At 37.9% G+C, this 27,535-nt stretch overlaps 1 protein-coding gene and 1 pseudogene across 2 annotated transcripts in view; one reads left to right on the top strand and one right to left on the bottom strand.

Moving 5' to 3' along the window:
• The window catches only part of ACTR2 (actin related protein 2), a 36,406-nt gene extending 16,840 nt beyond the window's left edge, over positions 1–19,566 (bottom strand). Inside the window, exons 1-5 of one of the 2 annotated variants that reach the window (XM_026017779.2) lie at positions 19,356–19,549; positions 11,508–11,618; positions 9,470–9,484; positions 5,901–6,116; positions 2,055–2,127 (exon numbers count right to left, since the gene is read on the bottom strand). In XM_026017779.2, coding sequence (XP_025873564.1) covers positions 2,055–2,127; positions 5,901–6,116; positions 9,470–9,484; positions 11,508–11,618; positions 19,356–19,403 — 463 coding nt within the window. In that variant the 5' untranslated portion in view covers positions 19,404–19,549. Of the gene's footprint in view, positions 1–2,054; positions 2,128–5,900; positions 6,117–9,469; positions 9,485–11,507; positions 11,619–19,355 lie in introns of both variants that reach the window. The other variant, XM_026017780.2, reaches the window with a different exon arrangement.
• Positions 19,567–19,744: 178 nt separating this feature from the next.
• Positions 19,745–24,652, top strand: LOC140595898 (uncharacterized; annotated as a pseudogene).
• The last annotated feature ends 2,883 nt before the right edge of the window (positions 24,653–27,535 follow it).

The following is a 27,535-nucleotide window of genomic DNA, read 5'->3' as shown; positions in this document are numbered from 1 at the left end:
TGGAGTACCCATTCTCTCCACTTTGATTCCTATGGATTCTTGAAGGTTGAGTTTGTACCTGTTCATTTTCACCTTTCCTGACAACTCTAACCTCCAGATTCCCTAATTTCCAGTTTTTCCCTTCAATCCTATCTGTAGCATGCAGTCAAACATAGCTTCCTAACTCACTACGTCACTTCCCTTATTCACAACCCTTCTATGGCTCCAAATATCTTCTTCCTATTGTTTAGCACTAACCACCTCACTTAGTAGAATGTACTGTGGCTCAGACTTCTTTAGGTTATTACTAGACTATCATTTCTCAAAATTAAGGATTCAACAGTTGAACAAAAAAATGGCTAAATATCAGTAATTAAGAGAGGGTATCTTCTCATTGGACAGAAATACATGAATACTGCTAGAAAAATCTGTTAAGGTCAGTTTTATTCAAATACAATTCAAACAAAAATTCACTTCAGCAGAACTGTCCCATCCTCACCACCTAAACGAAACTTATCACCAACTTAGATTCAAATTTTTTAGTTATGTTTTTTTTCAAAGTATTTTCTAAAATAATTTCTAAAATTTATTTTTCTAAAAATGAAATAAAATTGCCTTGGTGCAGGCACACTCCTTGTAAAGTAACAAGTGATTTTTAATTCCTCTTTAAAGGAAAATTACTCACAGCTGGAATATAATCATCTTAAGGTCAAGAAGAGATGACATCTACCTTATTTACTACTACGTCCTCTGCACTAAACACAGTGCAAGGTACATTCCACTTGGTGAATGAATAAAAGCTTCTTTAAAAATTTAATTCCTCCAAGAATTTTCTAAGTGTCTATAGGTAGTACTGAAGACAGTTTAATAAGCCAACATGTATTTTTCCAATTTTTTTTTTTTTTTTTTTTTTTTTACTAATTCATGTTTAGAATTAGATGGGTCACCACAATATCAAAGTGAGTCTTCTAAGGACTATGTCATACACACTAATTACTAAGGCTGAAGACTTAGCTCAGGTGTCACTTCCTTCAGAAACCTTCTCTGACATGCTGAGTGAAATTATCTATTTCTATATCTTTTTCCCTATTAGACTCTAAATTCTTTGGGGGCATCTTCACATTTCAAGTGCCTAACAGACTATGTGGCACATATCTGAGAGCCCCATAAATTCTCTACTAAGACTAGTAGAATATAAAGAACTCCCCACACAGCCAATTTTTTTTTTTTTTTTAAATTCATGAGTGACACAGAGAGAGGTAGAGACAGGCAGAGGCAGAAGCAGGCTCCCTGCAAGGACCCAAATGCAGGACTCGATCCCAGGACCCCAGGATCATGACCTGAGCCAAAGGTACACGCTCAATCACTGAGCCACCCAGGTGCCCCCACACACAGCCAATTTTTATTCTCAATAGTAAGGGAGGCAGTTACTAATGGCAGCACCAAGAAAACATAAGTTAGGAAGGCACTTCCAACTGTGTACCTTCTCCTCTACTGTGTATACAACAAGCAAGACTTTATGCTAATTTTTTTGGATCTCTAATGTATTTTTTTTTAGCTCTGCCAAATTCTAAGGACAAATTCCATATTCACTCCTTACTGCATGAAAAATATTTACAAATAGTCTAAAACAGGGAACCTCCTACTTTTTAAAAATTGAGAAGTTTTCTTTTTACCTTAAGTCTTTTCTTTTAAGGAAGGAAATAAAAATATATGTAATATTTTATTTGACAAAGTTTAGAAATTGTGAAAATATTTGAATACTTGAAAATATTTATTTATTTTTAAGATTTTATTTATTTATTCATGAGAGAGGCAGAGACATAGACAGAGGGAGAAGCAGGCTCCATGCAGGGAGCCTGACATGGGACTCGATCCCAGGACTCCAGGATCACTCCCTGGGCCGAAGGCAGACACTCAACCACCAAGCCACCCAGGTACCCGGAAAAAAATTTAAATAAATATATAAATACCGTGCTTTTCTGGGATTTATAACTTACTGAAAAATCAAATTCCTCTGACATAAAATGTACTTAATGTCTGCTGAGTTACTTTAAAAGTCAAGTTTCACCTACCTTGAGCATACAAAGTCAGAACTGCCTGGATAGCTACATACACACCAGAAAACTGGTAAGTTTCAAACATTACCTGAAAATGCAAAAGGAAAGAAAGAAATGCTGGTATTTAGAAGTTACATAATAAATACTTTTATGCTTTCTTGACATCACAGAGTAGATTAGTTGTTAAAACAGAATCAAAAGGGACCTAAAGGAGTCCTCCATTCTCCTCAGCTGTCACAGAGCTCCAACGCGGGGGAACAGAATTTCAGATGTATACTGAGTCCTCAAGTATTTCATAAGTACTATAAAGTTTTTTTTTTTTTTTTTGATTACTTATTTATTCACGAGAGACAGAGAGAGGCAGAGACACAGGCAGAGGGAGGGAGAAACAGGCTCCCTGCAGGGAGCCCGATGTGGGACTCGATCCGGGGAGCCAGGATCATGACCTGAGTCAAAGACAGATGCTTATCCACTGAGCCACACAGGTGCCCCCAAAGGAAAGATTTCTGAGTGTCTTAGTTAATGGTTAATTGGAGTGAAAAAAAGATTTCTGCATTTGAACAAGCCTTTCTTTAATGATGTCCCTTAATAAAAATATCTTTAAGGACAAACTATAGAAATTGCTTAACTGCTAACCCTCCCCCAACTCCTTTGCTCCAACCTGGGCCAAGCCTGGAGCTCTACCACCAGCAGTTAAAAAAAGAAGAAAAAGAAAAAAAGAAAAAAAAAAGGGGGGAAGAAGAAATGAAGAAGAAAGAAGAAGAAAGAAGAAGAAAGAAGAGGAGAAGGAAGAAGAAGAAGGAGGAAGAAGAAGAAAGAAGAAAGAAGAAAGAAGAAAGTAGTAAACCATCAGGGCAGGAAGACAAAAATAAATGCAGTAATTCCCGAATGCTGGCAGATATAGAAACTGCCTAGCTGTTACGCCCACTCTCCCAGCTTGAGCCCCAGTTGTGGCAGCTATGGCACCACTCTCAGCTGAACCACACCAAACGGAGGAGTCTCCTTGTGCTATCTGGTCACAACCATGCTCATTCTCTGTAGTCTAGGTGGGCTGGGAACATTCTGTAGGACTTTTTCTACCATCTACAGTGAGTACTACTTGACTGGCAGTGCTGCCCACCACTGTGAAAATCTAGATACCTAGACATTTTATAACTGATCACAATGAGAATCACAAAGGGTTTAAATGTTAGAACTCTGAAACATATATGCATCACTTAAGCAACTAGATATTCTAACCAGTATTCTATTCCATCATCCCCCATTCTCCCTCCACAGGGAAGAAAACCGAAGAGTGGAAGATGAATTTGCATTTGTCATCTTGAAAGTCCATCAGAATTTGGTTTTATTTTTAAGATAATTAGAAAGTATTTGTAGTACTAAATCAGCTTTCTGGATGAGATTAAAGTAGGGCATTATCAGTCACAGCCAAATTTGCACCCCCAAGTAAAAAGAATATTAATATAAGGCGAGACCAATACTTGTCATTCTAGGGGCAGGGAAATAAATAAATAAATACACACATACACACAACTAGCTAGCAGAAGAGGCATCCAGGTGTCATGTCATCTCCCTAACTTTTCATCTGAAAGGAAACTTGGTTCATTCCAACACCGAACTGCTTTCCTGAAGAAGTTTCCATGTGTAGGAGGAACCTTTTGATTTAATGTAAAAATACCTCTTCTCTGATTTTACAATGCACTGCTAAAAATACCAATTACAAATAACTACTTATTCATCACAAAGTACTAGTACTTATAAATCACTTAGAATAAATTGCAACTAAAATATGAACTAACACAATATAGGCTATCTTTCACAGTTCTAGGGGTGATTAGGGAGAAAAAAAGTAATAAGATATAAGCCATTAGGAATTACATGGATTCTGTAAATAACACCAGGATCTTAAAATTTTAAAACACTTAATATAAAACTTAAGTTTAATCCAGAATTTAAAAATATTGTCTAGCAACAATCTCTTCTAAAATCCTTCCAAAATTTCCATCAACACCTAAATATGGTCATAAAAATAAAACGATATTAACATTAAGTTCTATCTGCAAAGCCACTAAAACAGATTTTGTTTTACAAAAAAAAAAAAAAAAATACAAGTTTTTACTTCATATATAACCAAAGACACATAGAATCTACCTCATATATATCTACCACATATATCTACCTCATAAAATCTACCTCAAAACATAATGAAAGACAACCTTGAGAAGCTACTTATCTACACTATGAAGAATGCAGACTACTTCTTGCTCTCTGTACCTGCTTCCCAAAGAGCCCTTCCAATCTCCTGTTGCTAACTCCCACCTCCCTGGTCCTTAGCCTTCTCACTACTATCTGCTCCCACTTCCCTGGTGAACTGATTATCTATATCTTGATGATTCCCAAGTTGCTATCGGTAGCCTCAGGCTTTTCTCCTGAACTTGATCTTTTATAGGTCTCCCTGCTATTGGAAAAAAAGAGCAATCCTACGAAAACTTAGGTAAAGCTGAAATATTATAAATCCAAAGAAGCAATTACCATTAATTTATATGGAAAAATGTTGTGAGTGTTCCCAACCCCAAAAATAACCTCCTTAGGCTTTTCTGATACTCTAGGGAAAATCTTGCTAATGGATGCAGAAAACAAAATGAGATAAAGCACAGATGCTCACAGACACAGTTCAAAGCTATGGTGCCCTGATGCTGAGTGTAGGTCCGGGGAAGGAGAGGAGCTTGACGGGGCTACTCCCGCTGTGCAGGGTGTACGCTGCCTCTATAGGCTCGCTGCAAAACAAGTGCTGATGCCATTTTCACTTTCCCCCCTTTCTCATATAAAAGTGGAGTGGCATAACATGAACTTTTGAAAAGGGGGAGGGTACCTCTATCTCTCTGACATTTTTGATTGATGTCTAATGAAGGCTGACCAAAACTGAACTCCCGATCTATTCCCCTCAAATCCTGGTCTACTTATCTCAGTCTTTTCCCATCTCAGTTAATGGTAACATCATCCTCCACATGCCCAAGCCAAAACCTTTGGAGTCCTCTCTGACTCTCCCCTCTGTTACCCATATTTAATGCATTAAAAAATGCTTTGGCCCTACCTTCAAAATAGATCCACAGTCCGGCCACTTCTCATTACTTCTGCTGCTATTACACCTAATCCTAACTATCATTTTCTGCCTTGATAAGTGAAAATCTTCAAATATGGTCTACGCAAAACACAGCAGCCACAGAAATCTAAATTGGAGCATGTCCCTTCTGTGTGACATGTTTCATTTCACTTGGAGTAAAAGAATAATTCTAAGGGCCTGAAAGGCCCTAGATGATCCTGTCCTATTATTTCTCTGGCCTCATCTCCTGTTGCTTTTCCATACTGGCTTCCTTGCGGACTCTAATATACCCGGCTTGTTCCCATTCTAAGACCTTCACATTGGCTACTTCCTTTGTCTGGAATGCTTTTACCCCATATTTCCTGGCAGATTCCCTTACTCTTTGTTTAAACATCACCTTCTCTCAGAAGCCTACTCTCGAACTCTATGAAAAATATAACCCCCACCTCCCTTAACCTGCTCTCCCCCCCCTCCTTTATCATCTATATTCTTCTAAGGAACCATTCAATTAACTCACTTTTTGGGTGGCAAGGGTGGGGTGGCGTAGAGGGGTGGGTGTCACCTGCCAGAATGTAAGATCCATGGCAGTAGGATTTTATTTTGTTTACTGATATATCCTACTTAGAAATAATGACTAGTTAATAGGATCTGGGGGGGAAACAATTATTTTCATTGTCTTTATCCTTAATAACAATGGTAAAAGAATCTTTGCTTTAACACCATATCACAGAAGCACATATATACATTTAAAAACTTACCTCTACAATCTTCTCTCTGTTTTTGGTTGGGTTCATGGGAGGTTCTGTGAGTAAGATTTTACAATTTCTGGTATCTATGTTAAGTTTCTCTGGTCCAAATGTATAGTCCCACAGGTGTTTCATGTCATCCCAATTTCGTACTATGCCATTTTCCATAGGGTAGTTAACTTCTAACATTGAGCGTAATTCGCTTGCCTCGTCACCAACCATAAGATCCTAGAAAAGTATAATATCAAGGCTTTAGGCCAAATTTTTGCATAAAATATCTTTAGAAAATTACATTTCCATGATATTTTTGGAAAACTTGGGGATAATTTAATTTTAATTTTTCTGGCACTTTCAGATAAAGTTCTTCATTCCACAAGTTTAAAAAATCTTTTCTTTCAAGAACAATGCCTTGGAAAGTTTAATCATGAATAATAAATTTTTATGTACAACGTGGTTTAAATCAATAAATGGACCTTACCTTTAATACATATGTTTCCAAAAGAAGAGCATTAGCACAAATAAACCCCACATTTTCATATTTTGGAGGGTTTTGTATGAGGTTTCATCTGTTTCTTTTGCTCAAATGTTCAAAAAATAAGGCCTGTGATATGTGAAATAGCACATCAGGGAAAAAAAACTTGTAGAAAAATGCTCAATGCATGCAGCACACGTCTTTGTACTAAATATCGAAATGGTAAGTGTAAATGATACGTTTTAATGTACTATAAAGCATAATGAAAGTTAAAAATAAAATGATTATTATATTGTAATAATGCAAATATGCACCACGTAACTTACAAATTTCACAAATTTCTACCTGCACATGGCTCAGAATTGAAATTAAGTTTCTATATATATGTCTCATCAAGATCAATGGAAATTTGTAGAGATACCAAAAATTAAGACACAGGGAAACAATTTTTAAAAATTATCTCATGAGCAACATTTCCAACCTTAAAGTATAATACTGGAAAACTATGCTAGCACACAAGAAGCAGAGTACTCACAAGTCTTGTCTCCAAGGAGAGCCAGAGCATACTTAAGATGACCCACATTTGAAAAGTCAAATTTTGTATGTATAATAAGGCTAATGATGTTGTAGAATTTATTTTAAAAATCAGCTTGTCAAGATAAATAATCCTGATTTCTACATATACTGATAAATTCAACTTAAAAAAGCTATCAGAAACAGCTACTGTTTGCTACAACACCATAAGTTTAAAACATGAGGAAATGAAATGTTAAAATTAACATAAAATGTCTCAAAATGAGGTTTAAATATATATGAGTTTAAAACTTTAAAAAATGACAATTTAAAAAAAGATCAGAGGTAAACCAGAGTGAGAACTCAAAAAAAAAAAAAAAAAAAAGATTTTTGGAAAATCCACTTGAAAGCAACAACAAAAAGGAAAAACAAAGTTAAAGCAGATGCTAAAAATGTTCACTAAAATTTCTCTGTTGCAACTAATTTCTTATAAAGTAATATTAGCATAACTTAAATACTCAAATTTCTTAAATATTAACTGTTTAAAATCATCTGATAGGAAAATGGAAAATTAAAAATCTGCATCTGTGAATTCTAGTCAATGACATGCATATGGTAAATTACTTTAGCAGTATGTTGATACTTGGAATATATCGAGAGGCTGATGGAGGGATGAATAAATAAAATGTGATATGTCAGCAGAGTGAATATTAATGTCAGAATCTAAGTGATGGATATACAGGTTTCACTGTAAAATTCGTACAACTCTGCTATACATTCTAACCACTTAATAAAATGTTAGGGTGGAATCTATACCTACAAGAACATACGTTACTTTTAACCATTAACAAATATAATACACAATTTTGTTACTTACTTTCCTTTAGAATGTATCATTCTATTAGATGGCTTATATAATCAATACACATTCACAACTATAGTTCATCAAATTTAGAATAAGTCTGATTTGATTTCATCAGAATATTTACTTTTATTTCCATGCAAGAGTAGAGCTTTACATGTCTGACCCAATACGAACTCAAAATAAAAGCCTCATCTATCTACTTCTAAAACAGATATCCTAAAGGATTAACTGAAAGAAACATCTGGCACTGAATATTTTACCATTCCTCTGGAAAAAAAAAAAAAAAAGGGCAGTTAAAATGGAAAAGGGTGTTAACCTACGAAATTAGTGCAAATAATTTGGAGTAACTCAAACACCTAATTCAAAAATTTATCCATATCTAAAATTTTAATTAAAAAATCATAAAACATATCATCTTCCCTAGAACATTTCAACTTCAAAAAATACAAATGCCAAGAGCATGTAACTTGCCCTCATACCTCAGAACCTTAGATTTTTACCACCCACTTACTTCATCCCTGAACTTCAAGCCTAAACTACCACCTGTTGCCTGAAAGAATGAGAAATCACAGAAACTGTCTGAGATGCTGTTTCAAAGGCATTTATATTTTACGAAAAGCAGGCAGTATAGATTATATTTGCCAAGAATTATTCTGAACAATGACACCTCAAATTGGAAAACAGAGTGAACACACTTTAAAACCACAATTAAATCCCTAAAAGGAAATTCCATTAAAAAAGTTTATTAAAGCCTACACGGTTCTCTATAAATGTACTCTTAATCTCTTTAAGATTTTACACTAATGCATGATCTTTTATTTAGAATAAATATAGGAATTTCCATTTAAATGTTTTCATTTATCCAAAAGAAAACTCCAAAAAGATACTGTTATTAGTTAAAATATAAAACACTAGAAATGCCTGATATTCATCTGTGTCAAAGCTGCTTACAAATAATATCAAAAACACACAAACCTGAAAATACCTACTACTGAAGCACTTAAGAACTATCACACAAAAATATAAAGAAGAGTTAATTGTCTGGGATGTGCCCAACTTCTAGTTCAAAAGACAAAGGGGCCACATGATGCTATTTACTTAGGGGGAAGATCTGTTGTTTATGTAAAAGTCTTATAAGACTTTCACATTTTTCTTATTTATCCTCAGGTAATGTTATAAAAATCCGCTCATCAATAAAAATGGCAGTCAATCTCTTTTCTTCCCTTTTTACAATCTATAGTCATTTGCATATTAAAGTTTTACTCAATTTATTACATATTTGCTACCCAACTGGAGGTAAATACATACAGACTATGATACCCAATGTTCAATTTAACATTGATCAATGAAATAGATTTATCCATATGTAACAACTTCACCCCAATGCTCTGGATCACACATATTCTAAATAAAGCTACTTGGTTTGTAATATTATGCACACCACATTCCATTTTAATTATAACATTCATCTACAAGAAACACAAGGAAAACAATTCAAAACTATGTTAGTAATTAGTTCTGGTTTGGTCCATTGTATGCAATCAGGAAAGTATAGGACTTAATTAGTTGCTACTAAATTGAAGCAATGAAAAAGGTTAAAAATCAAAGTACTTAAAATTAAAATATGGAATTACCCCCCTCCCCAATACTACAGGGACACAAAACAACAACTACTGTCCCGTCAAGCAAAAGTGGAAAACAAACAGAGAGCATGTGTGTAACCTCACTTACCATCTTTTTGTTATTCTACTTCAACAGGTCAAGAAAGGTGAAGAGAGAGAAGGTAGAAGTAAGAGTCAGAAAAGGCCTAAATAAAATCCTCACTGAAATTTTTAAACATACAAGCAATAGAGACAAATTAGGTAGAGGTCAGATGCAGTTCTATATTTTACGGAGTTAATAAATAGGGCCAAATTAACATGGACAGTTATTACTCCTGAATGAAAATTAACTCATTAAACAATTTAAATTTCCAGTTTTTAGTCTATCACCACATTTTAGCTAACAAAACACAAAATGTATAAGTCAATCCACTAGGCACAGGAATTCCAGAAAGTCAAGTTTCTTTAATTCATTACTGAATTTAAGAACCTTAATTAAGGAAAATAAATAACAGAAAAGGTCTAGCTGAGTAGGTAGAGGGTGAGTTTAGAGTGGCTTTTCCAAGCTCTAGTAGTCAAGTTAAATTTGACACAGATTTCTTCTACTATTTTCTACTGGAAGAACAAATTAACTTGAGAGACTTAAAAGATTGAACAGATTGAACAGAACTGAGCCAACAGAACACAGAATGACAAACCATACAAGCAAATGCTACGGGGGAATTCCTTAGCAAAAATGTCTTAGAATATGGACTAGTTTCATTTCTATCACTTGGCCTTAAAAAGCAAGAAAGTGGGAGTGAAAAGATATGTATTCATTTGTGCCATGTTAGAGAATACAAATGGTTATATGTGATGTATCTGTACACCTCAAAAACGTTATTATCTGTAAATTATATAAAAAAGATATTCTTTAAAAGCCTGATACTGAATAAAAATGTGACTTCCAACTTCATTAAAAGTCTGTCCTTATCACTAGTATCAGCTAAATTTTAAGTTGTTCATTAAAGATTAAATTCAATCAGAATGAAAGGCATTCACAAAAAGAGAATAAGGTATCCCTAAATTTCCCAAAAGAAAAGACCTTGGAAAAAAAATTATCATATTGAGTGTCCCACTTGATTGTAAAATAACGAAAGAGGCCAGAATCATTCACTATCTTAGGCTTTTAAAAATTTAACCCAGAACCTCAGTTTCAGTTGGCATTTGTACTCATTGTGTAACTCAATTCTCTAGTACCAAGAGCAGAGCGCTACCAAGTAGCAATCTCTCCTAGCTATTAGTACCTTTCTAGATATCTCAAACAAACATCCCAAAGGGGTCCACTTAACTCATTTCAAAAGACTCATAATCTAACTCAAGTTTTGCCAAAGACTGTCCAGATAGGACCAACAATGTTAGCTTGTTCACAAATAATTCAGGAAAAGGGCCCCAAAATTTGACTGCATTTTTTATAATCTGATCCCTAGGCCACCAGAAGAATTTAAGTCAACTGGTGACCACTGTCTTTTTGATTGTGCTATTTTTTCTTTTAAAATATTGTAATTCCCACTTGATTTCCAATCTCTTTAATACAGAGAAAAATCTATCATCCTTAATGTCCAATCTCTCATGTTTAAGTACAGTGAGTAGGTAACGACAACCTTCCTCCTCTCTCCCTACAGTAAGATAAATAATGCAAGGCCAACTTAAGACTTGCACGGCTCTTCCTGAACATCAGAAAATCAGTTACTATATTAGTGAAAAAAGGAACCAATAAAATTTATAGCCTGTTTTCCTGACTAGCAATATTAAAAAGGAGGAGGATCAGGCCATGAGAACATGAAAAGGAGAAGTCTTAGGTCCCAAATAGACAGTAACATATAATGAAAAATATATAGAGTTGAAAGACATAAAAATACCAAGCTGATTTCTTTCAAACATATGTAATAGAACTTTAAGTCACTAATACAATATTCACATTAATATATAAAAATCTTATTAAGAGTTTTACTCCATTCAGAGAGTATTGGCATTTCTGTTTTTGTGTCTTTCTTCAAGTGTGGATATAAATTAAAAATATAAGAAATTCTGCCTCTTAGCTTTCTTGGTATCATATCTTAAAACTACTTAATTCAAAGAACACTCGACAAGTTTTGATCCTCATTTATCAATAAATAAAATATTACCTTGATTTCAATGTTTCCCACTTTGGTGGTTGATCTGATAATAGGTCTTCCAACCAAAGCTGGGAAGATGTGTTCTGGAAAGTTAGAGCCTGCATATCCACACTTCACAAACTAGAAGAGAACAGTAAAAGTGGGTTAGTGTCAAGGTATTTACTATGTCCACTTAAAAACCAGCATCTGAAAAAGATCACTTTGCATTTATACAGTATTTTAAACTTTTGGTGCTTTCAAATTATCCAACGTAGTCACCCAATCTATCACATCTTCCTTTTTATTTCCTTTATGGCATTGACTACTTCCAGAGTTCAAGTTTATTTACTGGTCAACTGCTTATTTGGTGCATAAAGCTCCCCATTACAGGAAAAGTCTCAGGAAAGCAAGGAGCTTAAGTTGAGCAGTTCATAGAGGAGCAGCCCAATGTCTCAAAGAAATCTCAACACACCGTAGTCACACAGACTGGGACAGATTCACTCAACAAATGCTAATAATTTTTAGAAAGAGAAATGTTAGAAACTGGGCAGAACTAAAACTTCAATTTTTCTAAAGCAGGCTTTCATTTATCTCTGTCAATTCACTTAATCAACATTTATAGGGAGGAAAAACGGCATCTGGACTAGGATCAATGTTAAAATAAAATGGTAGGCATTTCTGACTGCTTATACTTTTACATTTAGATAAATGTACTTTGTAATAGCAGGTAACAGAATTTTATATTCGGACAGTATAGTTCTCAATGAGGGCATAACACTGATTCTGATGATATTTTGTAAGAAACTGATACACTAGAGAAGTTAACAACTACAGTAAAACTGAAAATAAAACCAAGGGTTTTTAATTCTTATACCAATAATACAGTCTGTTCAGTCTTCTTTTTAAGAACAGACATTGCAAGGAAATGCAATTAAAAACTTTAGGGTGGAAAAAAAAAACAAAACTTTAGGGTGGGAGGAGGAAGCTATAGCACAGGAAGTGTAATCAGGGTCTCTACCCTCTTCCTTAATAAGTCTTTATTCAATGTAGGTTCTCTTGTGCAAGGATTTTGTGTCTACTGATGGATCCCAAGTGCCTAGAACCGTGTCTGGCATGTAGGAAGTGCATACTATGTAACTGATCAATAAAAATTAAGTTTTGCTGTTGATTTGAGTGTATGATACTATGATTACTTTAATACAGAGAATACATTTCATATTGAGAAAAAGTGCATTGTTTCATGGCTCCAGGCACCATACATTCTCTTAAAAGAATTAAGGAGAAAAACAGTATCTGAATGTGACACATGACAGTAATAACAAAAAGGCTAACAGAAACTATTAACCTATCCCTTGACAGAAAGCTACTGTGTACAAGGAACTGTTTTAGTTGATGATTGTAAAACTTAGCATCAATCTTAAACTTACTGACTTTTGACTAACCCTCCAAAATACAGAATTTTCATATTTCAAACATATCTGCACCAACCTTGTTGGAAATGTTGATGAACAACATTTAATTATAAATAGCCTAGAACATTCTGCCATTCAGAACTTCAAGTGAATTTCAAGTCTTTTATAAATAGAACTTTTAAAGTATGTTAAAGTCATGACTTATGCAGATGAAACTATGAAAAATATGTCTGAAATACCACCTGAATTCCTATCCTCTCAATTAACCTTTACATTCTAGAAACTACATAAAACATACCGGGCAGCCCTGGTGACTCAGCGGTTCAGCAGGGCGTGATCCTGGAGACTCGGGATTGAGTCCCACGTCAGGCTCCCTGCATGGAGCCTGCTTCTCCCTCTGCCTGTGTCTCTGCCCCTCTCTCTCTCTCTGTGTCTCTAATAAATCAATAAAGTCAAACAAACAAACCAACAAAAACATACCGTTTATATTCTTCCAAACCCACAAAACCCAGTCCTGGTTAGTTAACCTCTAAGCCACCAAGGCTAGGGCATTTTTCAGTTATAGCTACCCACTTCTAAAACTATGATACAATTCCTACTGGATTACTTTCAAGTCAATAGTAGGATATGATGGCATCTGTTTGCTCTTGCCTACTTCTCCATTTGAGTAGTGGTTGACAGTAAAGAACTATACTATATTCTTATCCCAAAATAATGTTAAACAGAATTCAGTAGTACTAGTCCATTTTTCTACAATGTCTTCTAACGTATTTATCAATGTGACCCAGAAGGAGTTGGAAAGACAAATGCCACAGAGGAAATTAATAATTCCTAGTATTTTCAAGTATATTCAAATTAACAGAAAAAGGAAAAAACCTCCCACATTCTTCTACAGCATAAATTCTTTCTTGTCCTTAAGTCAAAATTCAGCTCACTTAATATGAACTGAAAAGATATGGAAGGATAGAGAATCTCTTCTAATTATTATTCTAACCATACTCAAATTTCTATAAGTAAAACTGTCATGATCATCAGCCTAATATCAACATTAGTCATAATTTACCTTATATTCCAAATATAGAAAGTATTATGTAGATATTAAGTCCTTATGTTTACCACAAAGTAATGAACAGATAAGAACACTGGGAGTCTCAAAAGGTCCACTGCAGTCTAAAAATGCTCACTTATATAGGTATAAATGCTTTCAAAGAAATTTATAGAATGAATGAAAAAACAATCAACAAGTTTTTAAGGGCCATCAGCATATTAAATATAAACAAATGATTTAAGAGAGAAATCATATTAAAATTGCAGGTAGGAGGATGAGCCTGGCATGGGAAATAAAGAAGTCCTGGTGCCGGGAGGAGGCTGTGAAGGTTGATATGCTTCCCCTCTCATTCTGAGAGGCACATACTCAGAAGCATGCCACATGGCAAATACATAAAAAAGCACATAGTCAATGTTTACTGATTATAAATGTTCACATGGGCAGTTTAGATCTTAAAATTCTTGTTTGAGCATATTTTAAGGGATGAAATTCTTGCCAAGAGACTAAGCTATGAGACCCCCCTGAAACTATCAAAACAACTGTAAACCTACTTACTTATTCTGGTGTTTTACAAAACAAGGAAATTTGGCTTTTAATTCAAATTAAACATATCAATCGCTTATTAATGAAATTACTTATTCAGCTTATGCAGTAGCTTATTGGAAGCAGATGCTGCCACAGTAATCCAGAACTAACACTCCTACAAGGTACCAGATACTCAGTTAAAATGACAGTAGCTGTACTATGTCACATTATTTCAAATCCGAAAGCATTAATAGCTATAACAATAATTTAATCAAAATCTATTTTTAATAACAAAATGAAGACGCAATTTGGCATTTCCTTTCTTGCAAAAAGTACTTTTTAAAAAAATCTAATTAATGATGCGATAAAATGCAAAGAATATATTCTTTTCTCAACTACTCATTTGGTATCATTTTAATCCTTGAAATAACTCACCCACTCTAATCATTTTAAGTCCTGGACTTAGTTCTCTCATTGTGTGCAAGAAGGCTATGTTTAAGAAATAGATTTTACCATATATAGTTTCCTTTTCTAGCACTGTGGTTTGAACTGGCTCCCTTACTTGCCACTGAGTCATCAAATGGTAAGAGCATGAACAGTATAACGTTCTTTCAAGCAAAAATGAAGAAAAAAAATCCACTTATATATGCTCTAAAAGTACGTTTCTCCCCTGAGAAAAATAAACTGGGGTTTATAAAGCCTTATTTGAGCTTATTTAATTTTTCTTTATTAATTCAATCTGATGGTATTAATATATCCATTAATTTAATTGCCTAGTGATTAGTCTCATCTTAAGCCAAATTCTATTCCAAAGCATTTTGCAGAGTGAAGCCAAATTTGTTTTTGGTTTGTTCTTACATCAGCACTCCTAAATTCAACATATAAACTAGCATAGGGATCTCTGCGTGACTTAGCAGTTTAGAGCCTGCCTTGAGCCCAGGGCCTGATCCTGGAGACCCGGGATCCAGTCCCACATAGGGCTCCCTGCATAGAGCCTGCTTCTCCCTCTACCTGTGTCTCTGCCTCTCTGTCTCTTTCATGAATAAATAAATAAAATCTTAAAAAAAAAAAGTTAAAAATATAGCATAAATCTGATAAAGCATACCATAAACAACAAATGTGAGAATTACTAGTGAAAGCATAATTATCCTTGCACTACAAGCTATTTTGTATCACTAGATCCTAAAAAAAAATTTTTTTTAAGATTTTATTTATTTACTCATGAGATACAGAGAGAGAGAGAGAGAGGCAGGGACATAGGCAGAGGGAGAAGCAGGCTCTATGCAGGGAGCTCAACGTGGGATTCGATCCCGGGACTCCAGGATCACGTCCTGGGAGTAAAGGCAGGCACCAAACCGCTGAGCCACCCAGGGATCCCCAAGACCCTAAAAAATTGTACCAGTCACATAGCAGGCGCAGAGGTCTTCCTCCTTGGTGAACTAGCTCAATGCTGATGAAATCACCCATTTAGCAACAATATATATTAGGGGCCTTGGGCCCGACTCTTGAAAGACGCCTAACAGATCTCCAGATTTTCACCTGTCTGGCCATTTTCAGGGGCTCTATTTAGATGGAAGCTCTATTTTGGCTTTGAATGGTTACAAAGATGAAATGCATAAATTATTGGAATCAGGTAAGTTTTCCTTCTCTAGGCCACCCACCCTAATTGAGAGAGACCCTAGTCTAGGTGGGAGCTGGTGCAGAAGAGACGCTGCAATACCAACATCTGGCATGTGATCTGTAATCTGGCATGTAATCCTAAGAACTCACCCACTTTTAGAAAATTTGAATCAGGGCCTGCCAGCAAGGTTAGACAAAATCATCAACTTCTCAAATAGCCTATGAGTCTAAAAGCTAAAATGTGTAAAAGGCAAGTTGCTTTAAGACTAACAACTATTTACATACGTTTTTAGAAATTAAATTTGAACACCTTAGTATTTACTTGTAGATAACTCAGTATAGCTTTAGGTACCTAAACTAAATCAAGAGGACTATGAAATATAAGCAGTAAGAAATAGAGAATTTCTGTATTTAGAATCCTCTAAATTTTCAGAAATATCACAGCATTCCTAGCTACATATTACATCAGAACTATTTCTTCATTTGAAGCCAGTCAGGTCTATAGAAAATTCAGATAAAATTTTAAAGTAATTAGAAATGTAACACCAAATACAAAAATTTTGTTCAAATTAACTACATTTTTCCTTTACTGATCTCTTAAAGTACAAGAATCTTAAATTATGGATTAGCCATAAGCCTAATCAGTAACATACAATCAGCTTTCTACCTCAGGTAAACTAATGAAATAGTAACAAAAAAGGAACTCATGGCTAACACTCCTATTCTAATTGATTATCAAAAAGCTCATACACTACAAATACAGAGCTCATTATCATTCGAAGAGAAGGAATCCACTGAAATATAAAGGCTCTGATTTCTAAAGGGAAGATAAAATATATCTACAAAAATATTTTAAATTCAATTTTTAAAGTCTTAGATTTGTTTATTTTTTTCTTTTTTAAAAAATTTTTATTTATTTATGATAGTCACACAGAGAGAGAGAGAGAGAGGCAGAGACACAGGCAGAGGGAGAAGCAGGTTCCATGCATCGGGAGCCCGACGTGGGATTCGATCCCGGGTCTCCAAGATCGCGCCCTGGGCCAAAGGCAGGCGCTAAACCGCTGCGCCACCCGGGGATCCCAAAGTCTTAGATTTATTTAGAGGTCAATTTGAGACTACAGGGGGAATCAAGCTACTTCTTTTTTTTAAAGCACCTTTAACGGACTTTCAGCTGTAAAAGTAATGTTTGTAGTTAATTTGAAGAGAGTCTCATGTTTTCTTAAAAAACAAAACAGACCACTTTCGAATAATGCAGAAGAGTCACAAAGCCTCTCCCATCTTCCCTCCCTCTTATCCCCAAACTCAAAGGGTAACCTCTACGAACTTATTTCTCCCTCTAAAACTTTAGAAGTTTGTGGACACAGAAACATATTTACATGTTTCCATAGTGGTGGATCTTTTTTCTTTCTTTCTTTTTTTTAAGTATACCATTTTGAACGGATGTCCCATGATTATGATATCTCTTCTTACTCTCTTGTTTTTAACTTAGTTCATACAAAACTAATATAATCATCGCTTGTAAAAGTCTGTAAAACAGTAAGGGCTGTATTATGCCAGTAAATATCAGCTCTTTTTTTTTTCATCCCAACAATCCAATTTCCAGAATATTTTAAAATTCAAGTAAAAAAAATTTTTTTTCAGGTGTACAATGTAGTGATTTGACAACTGTATGTCGTGCCTCCCTCACCACAGATGTAGCTGTCATCGGTCACCATATAAGTGCTGTAAAGATGCCACTGACCAGATTCGTACTTGTCATCCCTGTGATTTATCCACTTCATAACTGGAAGCCTATTTTCTTTTTTATTTTATTTTTATTTTTTTAAATTTTATTTATGAGAGTCACAGAGAGAGAGAGAGGCAGAGACACAGGCAGAGGGAGAAGCAGGCTCCATGCAGGGAGCCCGACGTGGGATTCGATCCCGGGTCTCCAGGATCGCTCCCTGGGCCAAAGGCAGGCGCTAAACCGCTGCGCCACCCAGGGATCCCTGGAAGCCTATTTTCATTCCTATGCCACATTTATGGAAAAAAGAGGAGAAAAGTCACAAAATACCCTAACTCCAAAATGATTAGAAATCATTGATTGCAATGGGACAGCCCAGGTGGCTCGGCGGTTTAGCGCCTGCATTCGGCCCAGGGCGTGATCCTGGAGACCCTGGTTCGAGTCCCACGTCAGGCTCCCTGCATGGAGCCTGCTTCTCCCTCTGCCCCTCTCTCTCTCTGTGTCTCTCATGAGTAAATAAATAAAAATCTTAAAAAAAAAAAAAAAGAAAAAGAAAAAAGAAAAGAAATCATTGCAATGTAGGGGCAAATGATCACTACAGAACTCATCCATCCCGTAAGTAACACTTCTGTCCCCTAATGTGCACCTCCAAATAGGTGTTTTTTTTTTAACGGGGGGGAGGGGTTTGAACGCAACAACTTTCACATGATTTCTAAATCAGTGTTTAGCCAGATTTTTTTTTTTTTTAAACAATCGTCTGCCTTTTGGAATCTTAAAAACTTAACATGATCTGTGTTTCTGCATCTAAGGAAGTAGGATGGGGGAGGGAGTTACCAGAATTGGTGAACTTCCCCCGCAAGGTCCACAATGAACATGAACACTTGAGCCTTGGGGGGGGGGGGGGGTGTCCCAGATCTCCCAAGATCAATGGACACGGACGTGCCTCTGCGGGGGCTGCACCGAGGCCAAATTCCCAGCCTGCATAACAAAAAGTAGATGATGCTTGGCTCCACGCTGCTCCCCTACCCCCGGGTAAGGGGGGAGCAGCTCCAAAAACTGCGAAAGGGCTGCGGCTCGTTGCATGACAGCACTTCCCTTTTTTTTTTTTTTTTCTCTCCTCGAGCTCGTTTCCTGCCTGCCGTTCGGTATCTTCAATTCTACAGGAAGAGGAAGGCCCTCCTGGTGCTTCTCCCTTCTACAGAAGCAGCGACCCTGGGGAACGGAATCCTCATCCAAGAGACCCACCTGCCCGGCCTTTGACCCCTGCAGCCCTCTAGCCAGAGCATCCCCGTCGGGCGCGGCGGCGGCGGCCGGGCTGCAGGCTGGGTCCCCCCGGGCCCCCCATCCCCCACCCCCCCCCCTCCCCCTCCAGCGTCCGCCAGGCCCGCCGCCCCCACCCCGAGCTGCCCCGGGTCAGCTGGCCCCCCGCGCCCGCGGAGGCCGGAAGCGCTGCCCCGCGCCCCCGGGTGCCGGCGGCCCGAGGGCCCATGGGCGCCGCCGCGAGCGCCGAGGGCCGCCGCGCCACCAGCACGTCCCCGGCCGGCGCTTACCCCGGTGCCGTTGTCGCACACCACCACCTTCCTGCCCTGGCTGTCCATCGTCCTCCCGGAAGAGAGCCGCCGCCGCCGCCGCCGAACGACCTACAGCCCCCGCCGCCCGGCCCTTTCCTCTTCCTCCTCCTTCCTCGCGGCCCCTCCTCCGCCCCAACTTTCTTCCCCCAACCGGAAGTCTCCGCCCGGCCCCACCCGCCGTTTAAGACACGGAACGCACGGAAGGGGCGGGGATAAGAGGGCGGAGACAGAGACTGGCAGACGTGAGATCCAATAAGAGGCGAGACGTGACGAGGCCCCGCCCACAGATCGGGTTTCCGCCGTCGCGGTCACCGCCCACCCGGGCTCTTCCTCGCTGCTTCCGGTTCCGGGAGCTTCGCCGGGCTTTCATGGCGGCGGGGCTGGCGGGCGCTGCGGCCCCGGGCGTCGCAGGAGTTGAGGGGCTGCTTACCTGTCTGCAAAAGAGGCAGGCAGGAAGGTGAGGGACCGTGCATCCGTGGCGAGAGGAGACAGCGGAGCGGGCGGACGCAGGGCAAGCAAACCTGCACGTCCCTGCTGACCCCACCTTTGAGCACGGCTTGCGGTTGTCCTTGCTCCCCAGGCCTCTTCGGGGAACAGAACTGGGCTGGATACACACACATGAAGTCATGCATTTGTCCTGATATCTCCCAATTCCAGCCCACCCCCCACCCCCCTTTTTGCCCAATTTGCCTTTAGTCAAGAGGGCGGTAGTGGGCGCCTACCTTTTTAGGCCCGTGGCTCACCACTTCCCTTCCAGCAGCACCTCGCTGCTCCACACTCTCCAGTGTATGCACCTGTTTGCACCCAGTCTCGGCTTCGAAATCCAGCAGCACCTCACTGCTTCGCACCTCTCCGGTGTATGCACCTGTTTGCACCCAGTCTCGGCTTCAAAATCCAGCAGCACCTCGCTGCTTCACACCTCACGCCTCTCCAGTGTATGTACCTATTTGCACCCAGAGTCTCGGCTTGGAAATCCAGCAGCACCCCGCTGCTTCACACCCCTCCAGTGTATGCACCTGTTTGCACCCAGAGTCTCGGCTTCGAAATCCAGCAGCACCTCGCTACTCCACACCTCTCCGGTGTATACACCTGTTTGCACCCAGAGTCTCGGCTTCAAAATCCAGCAGCACCTCACTACTCCACACCTCTCCGGTGTATGCACCTGTTTTGCACCCAGTCTTGGCTTCGAAATCCAGCAGCACCTCACTGCTCCACACCTCTCCGGTGTATGCACCTGTTTGCACCCAGAATCTTGGCTTCGAAATCCGACGACCCCAGTTTCAAATACGGCCCTGCCACTCAAGCATTCTGTGATTTGGCCATACCCTCGCCTATGCATTGGAATGCTAACCTCTGCTTCCATGGCTGGTTGTGAGGATAAAATTCCGTGCATAAAGTATCCATTCAGTGGTAGCTGTTTATTATTAATTACTTTTAAATGTATAGTTCTTTCTACCTATAATGCCTCTACCTTTTTTAAAAAATCCAATCAGGAGATGTCTGCACATGCTCTAAGACCCAGTTGTCACACCTATGAAGACTTTGCTGATAACCCTCAAGATGCTCTTTGCTCTTTTTCTTCACTAACTAGTTTATCATGGATATATGCATAATATCGTGCTCATACACTCAACAAGTATTGGATAAGTGATGTCAAAATTTACCTAGATAAAAATGCCAGCATTTTTGACAGGTGACAACTACAATTGTGCCTTTCACATGGCTGTGTATGTACAGTGACTAGAATAAAACTTGGATCATGAACCCTTCAGTATTATAATAGGCTGCCTCTCAGTTTTCACCTCCTTCTTTTATTAGACCAGTTTATTTGAATTTAATCTTCTTCTTCTTCTTCTTTTTTTTTTTTTTAAAGATTATTTGTTTTAGAGAGAGAGTGCTTGAGCATGGCAGGGGCAGCAGGAGAGGGAAAGAGATAATCCATAAGCAGAATCCCTGCTGAGCGAGGAGCCTGATGCAGGGGTCAGTCCCAGGACCCTGAGATCATGACCTGAGTCAAAATCCAGTCTACCACTTAACTGACTGAGCCACTCAGGTGTGCCCCTTGAATATAATCTTATGTGGAACTTCAACATATAAAATAGATTAAAGCTGCCATAGTAGTTGAAAGTTTGAGAAATTAGGATGGATAGGAGGCCTCAGGGAAATACGCCTTTTCTGCACCTGCTTTATTTTTTTTAAAAGATTTTATTTATTAATTCATGAGAGACACAGAGAAAGGCAGAGACATAGGCAGAAGGAGGAGAAGCAGGCTCCATGCAGGAGCTTGATGCAGGACTCGATCTTGGAACTCCAGGATCATACCCTGAGCCAAAGGCAGACGTTCAACCACTTGAGCCACCCAGGTGTCCCACTGCATCTGCTTTAGTAGTTGTTGAGGTACCACACCCCGCTGAGCAGTGCATTAGTTCACAAATTACACATCTTCCTTTTGTGGCTCCAGTGCCCAGCAATTTTCCTGGAAATGTATTTATTTGATCTCAGCAAATTGAACTCAAGCATTTCTGTGTCCCTTTATTTTTCCTTTCTATGAAATTAAATTTCATATTTTTTAATTTTTAAGAAATTACATTTTTTGTTTTGGTTTTTAAAAAAGATTTTATTTATTTATTCATGAGAGACACAAAGAGAGAGGCAGAGAACAGAGGCAGAGGGAAAAGCAGGCTCCTTGCAGGGAGCCTGACGTGGGACTCAATCCCTGGACCACGTGATCATACCCTGAGCTGAAGGCAGATGCTCAACCACTGAGCCACCCAGGCATCCTACATTTTTCTTTTTTTTTTTTCCAATTATAAAAACAGTACATGCAGATGATAGAAAATATCAACCAATGTCTATTCACTAGACTCATGAAAATGCAGCAAATCCTTGATTATGCAAATTCAGATGCAGTACTATTGGTGACTGGCTCCTGCCTTCTACCTGGTCATTTCACTTTCCTCAAAATAATGTGATCACACATTTTAGGCAATTATTTTGGGGTAGGAGGTAGGAAGACTTCATTTCTATCCTTTTGTCATGATTTTATGTATATTATTTCACACAAAAATCTTGCTAGGTAGATATCCCCATTTTACACATGAGAAATGAGGGCTTTAAAAAAATTAAGTCTAGTAACATCAAAGGATATGAGGTCTACATAACAGAAATCAATACATTGTTTTATGTCATTAGTGAACAATCTGAAAATGAAAGAATATCAAAAAAATCAACATAAATTTAATAAAACCTATATACTGAAAACTATGAAACATTGCTGAGAAAAAGAAAAGATCTAGATAAGTAAACATACCATGTTCATGGATTAAACACATTGTTAAGATGACAGTTCTCTTCAAACTGATCTATAAATTCAAATGTAATCTCTATCAAAACCCCAGCAGAAAAAAAAAGAAAAGAAAGAAAACCCCAGCAGGCTTTTTTCTTTTTTAGAAATTGACAAGTTTGATCCTAAAAGCTATATGGAAATGCAAAAGGACCAGAATAGCCAAAACAATTTTGAAAAAGAAAAGCAAAAGTGGCAGACTTTGACTGATTTCAAAACTTATTATAAAAAAAAACAAAAAAACAAAAAAAAACTTATTATAAAGCTACAGTAATGAAGACTGTGATATTGTCACAAGGAGAGATCAATGGTACAGAATAGAAAGCCCAGAAATAAACTTATATTTATGGTCAATTAATTTTCAACAAATCTGCTAAAACAATTCAACAAGGGAAAGGGTAACCTTTTTTTCAAAAAAAATAGTTCTTGAATAATTGGATATTCTTGTATGTGGAGAGAAAAAAGAACTTTGATCCTTACTTCATGCTATATGCAAAAATTTATTCAAATGGATCATAAATTTAAATTTAGAAGAGCTGGGGAGTCTGGCTGCCTCAGTTGGAGGAACGTGTGAATTTTGATCTCAGGATTGTGAGTTTGAGCCCCACATTGGGTATACAGATTAAAGATTTAAAGAAATCTTTAAAAAATTGAAAAATAAAAATTAATTAGGACTGAAACTCTAAGTTATGGAAAAAAGATGAGAAAAATCTTTTGATGTTAAGCAAAGATTGTTTAGATGTAACATCAAACTTATGATTCATAAAAGAAAAAAAATGATAAGTTGGACTTAACAGAAATTTTAAACTTTTAACTCATGTATATAGAAAACAAAAAGACAAGCCACAGACTAAAAGATTTTTGTAAATTATGTATCCAACAAAGAACTTGTATCCAGAATAAATTAAGAGCACATAACAACAACAGTAAGACAAATTACCTAATTTTAAAGTGGGTGAAAGATTTGAATAGACATTTCACCCAAGATGTTTTATAATAATAATAAGCACAAGAAAAGATACTCAACATCATTAATCATTAGGGAAATACAAATTAAAACCATAATGAGAGTGGTGGCCTGCAGGCAGGAAAGCCACCAGTAGACTGGGGCTTGTGCCTCTCCGCCAGGCTGGCAATGTAGGGCCCCACCAGGCACTCAAGCTGGGACTACTGGGCAGGCCGCCCTCAAGGCTGGAGGGAGCTTCCAGGCAAGAGCCGTTCACTCCTGCAGTTTTGGCATCTTCCTTCAGGGGCAGCTCCGTACAGTGGCCTTCAGCATGTTGATACTCAAACCCAAGAACCAAAGCATGAAAGATGTCCCTGGAGGATATGGTTTTAGACACTTCCAAACAAATCATAGGAATGTTGTTCACCCACTTTGCAAATGTGTACCCAGCAGATCTTCTTGAAAAGGACCCTTTTCATTTCAACTTCTTCTTGGGACACAATTGTTGGCAAGTTGCTCATCTACGTAGGGGTATAGACCCTAAGTGACTTGGTCAAGTCAGTGGTAGCCCCTGCATTTGGACAAATGTGGAGACCCTCTGCAGTGTGGAGCCTAGGTCCGGCAGTGTGCTCTTTACGTCTTGAACATGATTTTTGAAAAGTCTGTTGGCTTTATCACCCTCCTCATACTTCAGTGGAAAAAGGTGGCTCTATTGAGTCCCGCTGAAAACCCAGATCTAAAACTGGCCATCGTCATGCTGGTCACCCTCTTCTTTGTCAGTGCTTTAGTGTTTTGGATAGTGGATTTCACTCCTAAATTCTTCAACATGCCCATTTGAAGAATAAATGCAATCTTTTACAAAACCATGGTATCATTATATCTAGGAAAAATTAGCAATAATTCCATATCATCTAACATTCAGTCCATATTCATATTTCCCCAGTTTTCCCTACCACATTTATAGCTATTTTTCTTCCTAAACCAAGATCCAATCAGGGTTCATATATTGTGTTTGTTATCTCTCTCTCTCTTTTAAAGATCTATTTATTTATTAGAGAACACAGGGCAGCCTGGGTGGCTCAGCGGTTTAGCGCTTCCTTCAGCCCAGGGTGTAATCCTGGAGTCCTGGGATCGAGTCCCATGTTGGGCTTCCTACATGGAACCTGCTTCTCCCTCTGCCTGTGTCTCTGCCTCTCTCTCTCTCCTCTCTGTGTTTCTCATGAATAAATAAAATCTTTAAAAAAAATTAGCGCATGCACTTGTACATGCAACTGGGGATGGGGCACAAAAGGAGAGACTCCCCACTAAGCATGGAGCTTCAGGTGGGCTCCCATGAGATCATGACCTAAGCTGAAACCAAGAGTTGATGCTCAACTGACTGAGACACCCCAACACCCCTTGCTACATCTCTTTTATCTCTTAATCTAGAGTAAGTCTAGAAAAGTCTTCCCACTTTTTTTCATTTGGCTATAGAAATGTTCCATGTTCTGGATTTGTATGATTGCTTTCTTTTTTTTTTTTTTTTAAGATTTCATTTATTTATTCATGAGAGACACACAGAGAGAGAGAGAGAGGTAGAGACACAAGCAGAGAGAGGCAGGCTCCATGAAGAGAGCCCGGTGTGGGACTCAGTCTCAGAACTCTGGGATTACATCCTGGGCTGAAGGAAGCGCTAAACCGCTGAGCCACCCAGGCTGCCCAACTGCTGAGCCACCCAGGTGTCCCATTTGATTGCTTTCTTGTGGTTGGTTAAATACATCACGTTGTTATGGCATTTGATGATACTACAGACAGGATGTGTTACATGGATATTCTTTACTTTTGATAATACAAAATTAGCATTGTATTGATATCAGAACCAAGCAAAAGTCTTGCAATACTGTAAGTAGTGCGATTGTCTTGAATTAGATCTAGCCTAGAAAGAGTACAATTGTTATACACGGATACACACACATACACAAATGTAGGGATCTGTGATTTATGATTCCATATCTCTCTTAGGGAAGGGAATAAATATTATGAAAGTTAATAAACTAAATGCTTTACTATCTGATTTCCTGACTTCATTCATTCATTCATTCATTCATTCATTTTAGAGAGAGAGCAGGAGCAGGGAGAGGGGCAGACAGAGAGGGAGAGAGGGAATCTCAAGCAGACTCTGTGTTGAGTGTGGAGCCCTAAGCGGGGCTTGATCTCACAACCTAGAAATCATGATCTGAGCCAAAATCAACAGTTGGATGCTCAACTGACTGAGCTACCCAGGTGTCCCAGTAAAAGTATTTCATAGGCAATTATATTTACTTCCTATTGCATCACATTTGAAGAAACACGATGTGTCGATGTCCCACAGTTAGTGATGTTAAGATTATTCAGTGGATTTTGGTTTTATCAAATGATACATTACAGAGTTCCCCATGAGTTTGCCACTAAATTGTTAAAACAGTCTTCAATGATTGTTGCCTCAGTGGATCAGAAAACAATCAAGTACAGTTTGCCTGACCCATCATTTCTCATTTCCAAAGCTAATAGGTTTAGACCTTAATTAGCCACTACAGTTGCTTTCCAATAGAAGAATTATAGTTTTAAAACTAGATTAATTTGTTTTTAAAATCAAAAAACAAATCTCAGAGGCACTTAGTGTGTATAAGCTATAGTTTTAGTTGGCATTTTAGTTGTGATATTCCTCATTCAAAAGGTTCATATTCCCTCCCCTCATTTCACCATTTAGAAAAATTAACTCAAATAGGTCAAAGATGTAAATTTAAGAGGTAAAACTATGAAACTCTTAAATATATATAGGGGGTAGGGATGTCTAGGTGATGCAGTTGGTTAACCATCCAACTGTTGGTTTTGGCTCAGGTCATGCTCCTATGGTCATGAGATCGAGCCCTGCATTGGCTGTGTCTAGTGAAAAGTTGGCTTGAGATCTTTCCCTCTGTTCCTCCCACTTCTGCTCACTGTCTCTCACACAAATAAATCTTAAAAAAAAAACATAGGGAGTAAATCTTCATAACCTTGAATTAGGCAATGGTTTCTTAGATGTGATAACAAAAGCACAAAAGAAGAAATAGATAAATTGAATTTAATAAAAATTAAAAACATTTGTGCTACAAAAGATACCATCGAGTGAGTGAAAAGACAACTCACAGAATGGGAGAAAATACCTGCAAATTATATATCTGATAAGAAATGTGTATCTAGCATATATAAAGAAACTTTAAAATTCAATAATGAAAAAAGAACTAAACCAATCTGAAAATAGGAAGATGTTTTAAATAGACATTTATCCAAAGAAGATATACAAAATGGCCAATAAGCTCATGAAGAGAAGCTTAGCATGATTAGCATCAAACAAACCACCAGGTAAATACAAATCAAAACCACAATAAAGTTTTACTTCACACTCACTAGGATGGTTATAATCAAAATGACAGATAATAACAAGTGTTGACAAAGATGTGGAGAAATTGGAATCCTTATCTATTGGTGGTGGGAATGTTAAAGGTATGGGTGGGAATGTAAAATGGTACTACTGCTTTACAAAGCAGTCTGGAAGTTCCTCAAAAGGATAAACACAGTTAACATATGACCCAGCAATTCCACTCCTAGGTATATACCAGATAAATGAAATATGCACATACAAAAACTTGTACATAAATGTTCATAGCAGCATTAGTCATAATAGCCAAAAAAATGGACACAACCCAAATGCCCATCAACCAATGAGTGGATAAACAAAATGTAGTGCGTCCATATAACGTAACATAACAGAATATTGTTCAGCCATAAAGAGGAGTGTAGTATTGCCACGTGTTATTACATGGATGAACCTTGAAAACATTATGCTAAGTGAAAGAAGCCAGTTACAAT

Source organism: Vulpes vulpes, chromosome 16 (genome assembly GCF_048418805.1).
Source record: "Vulpes vulpes isolate BD-2025 chromosome 16, VulVul3, whole genome shotgun sequence".
Classification (NCBI taxonomy): domain Eukaryota; kingdom Metazoa; phylum Chordata; class Mammalia; order Carnivora; family Canidae; genus Vulpes; species Vulpes vulpes.
The sequence above is the reverse complement of the archived record's forward strand: the minus strand, read 5'-3'. Positions and strand labels throughout refer to the sequence as shown.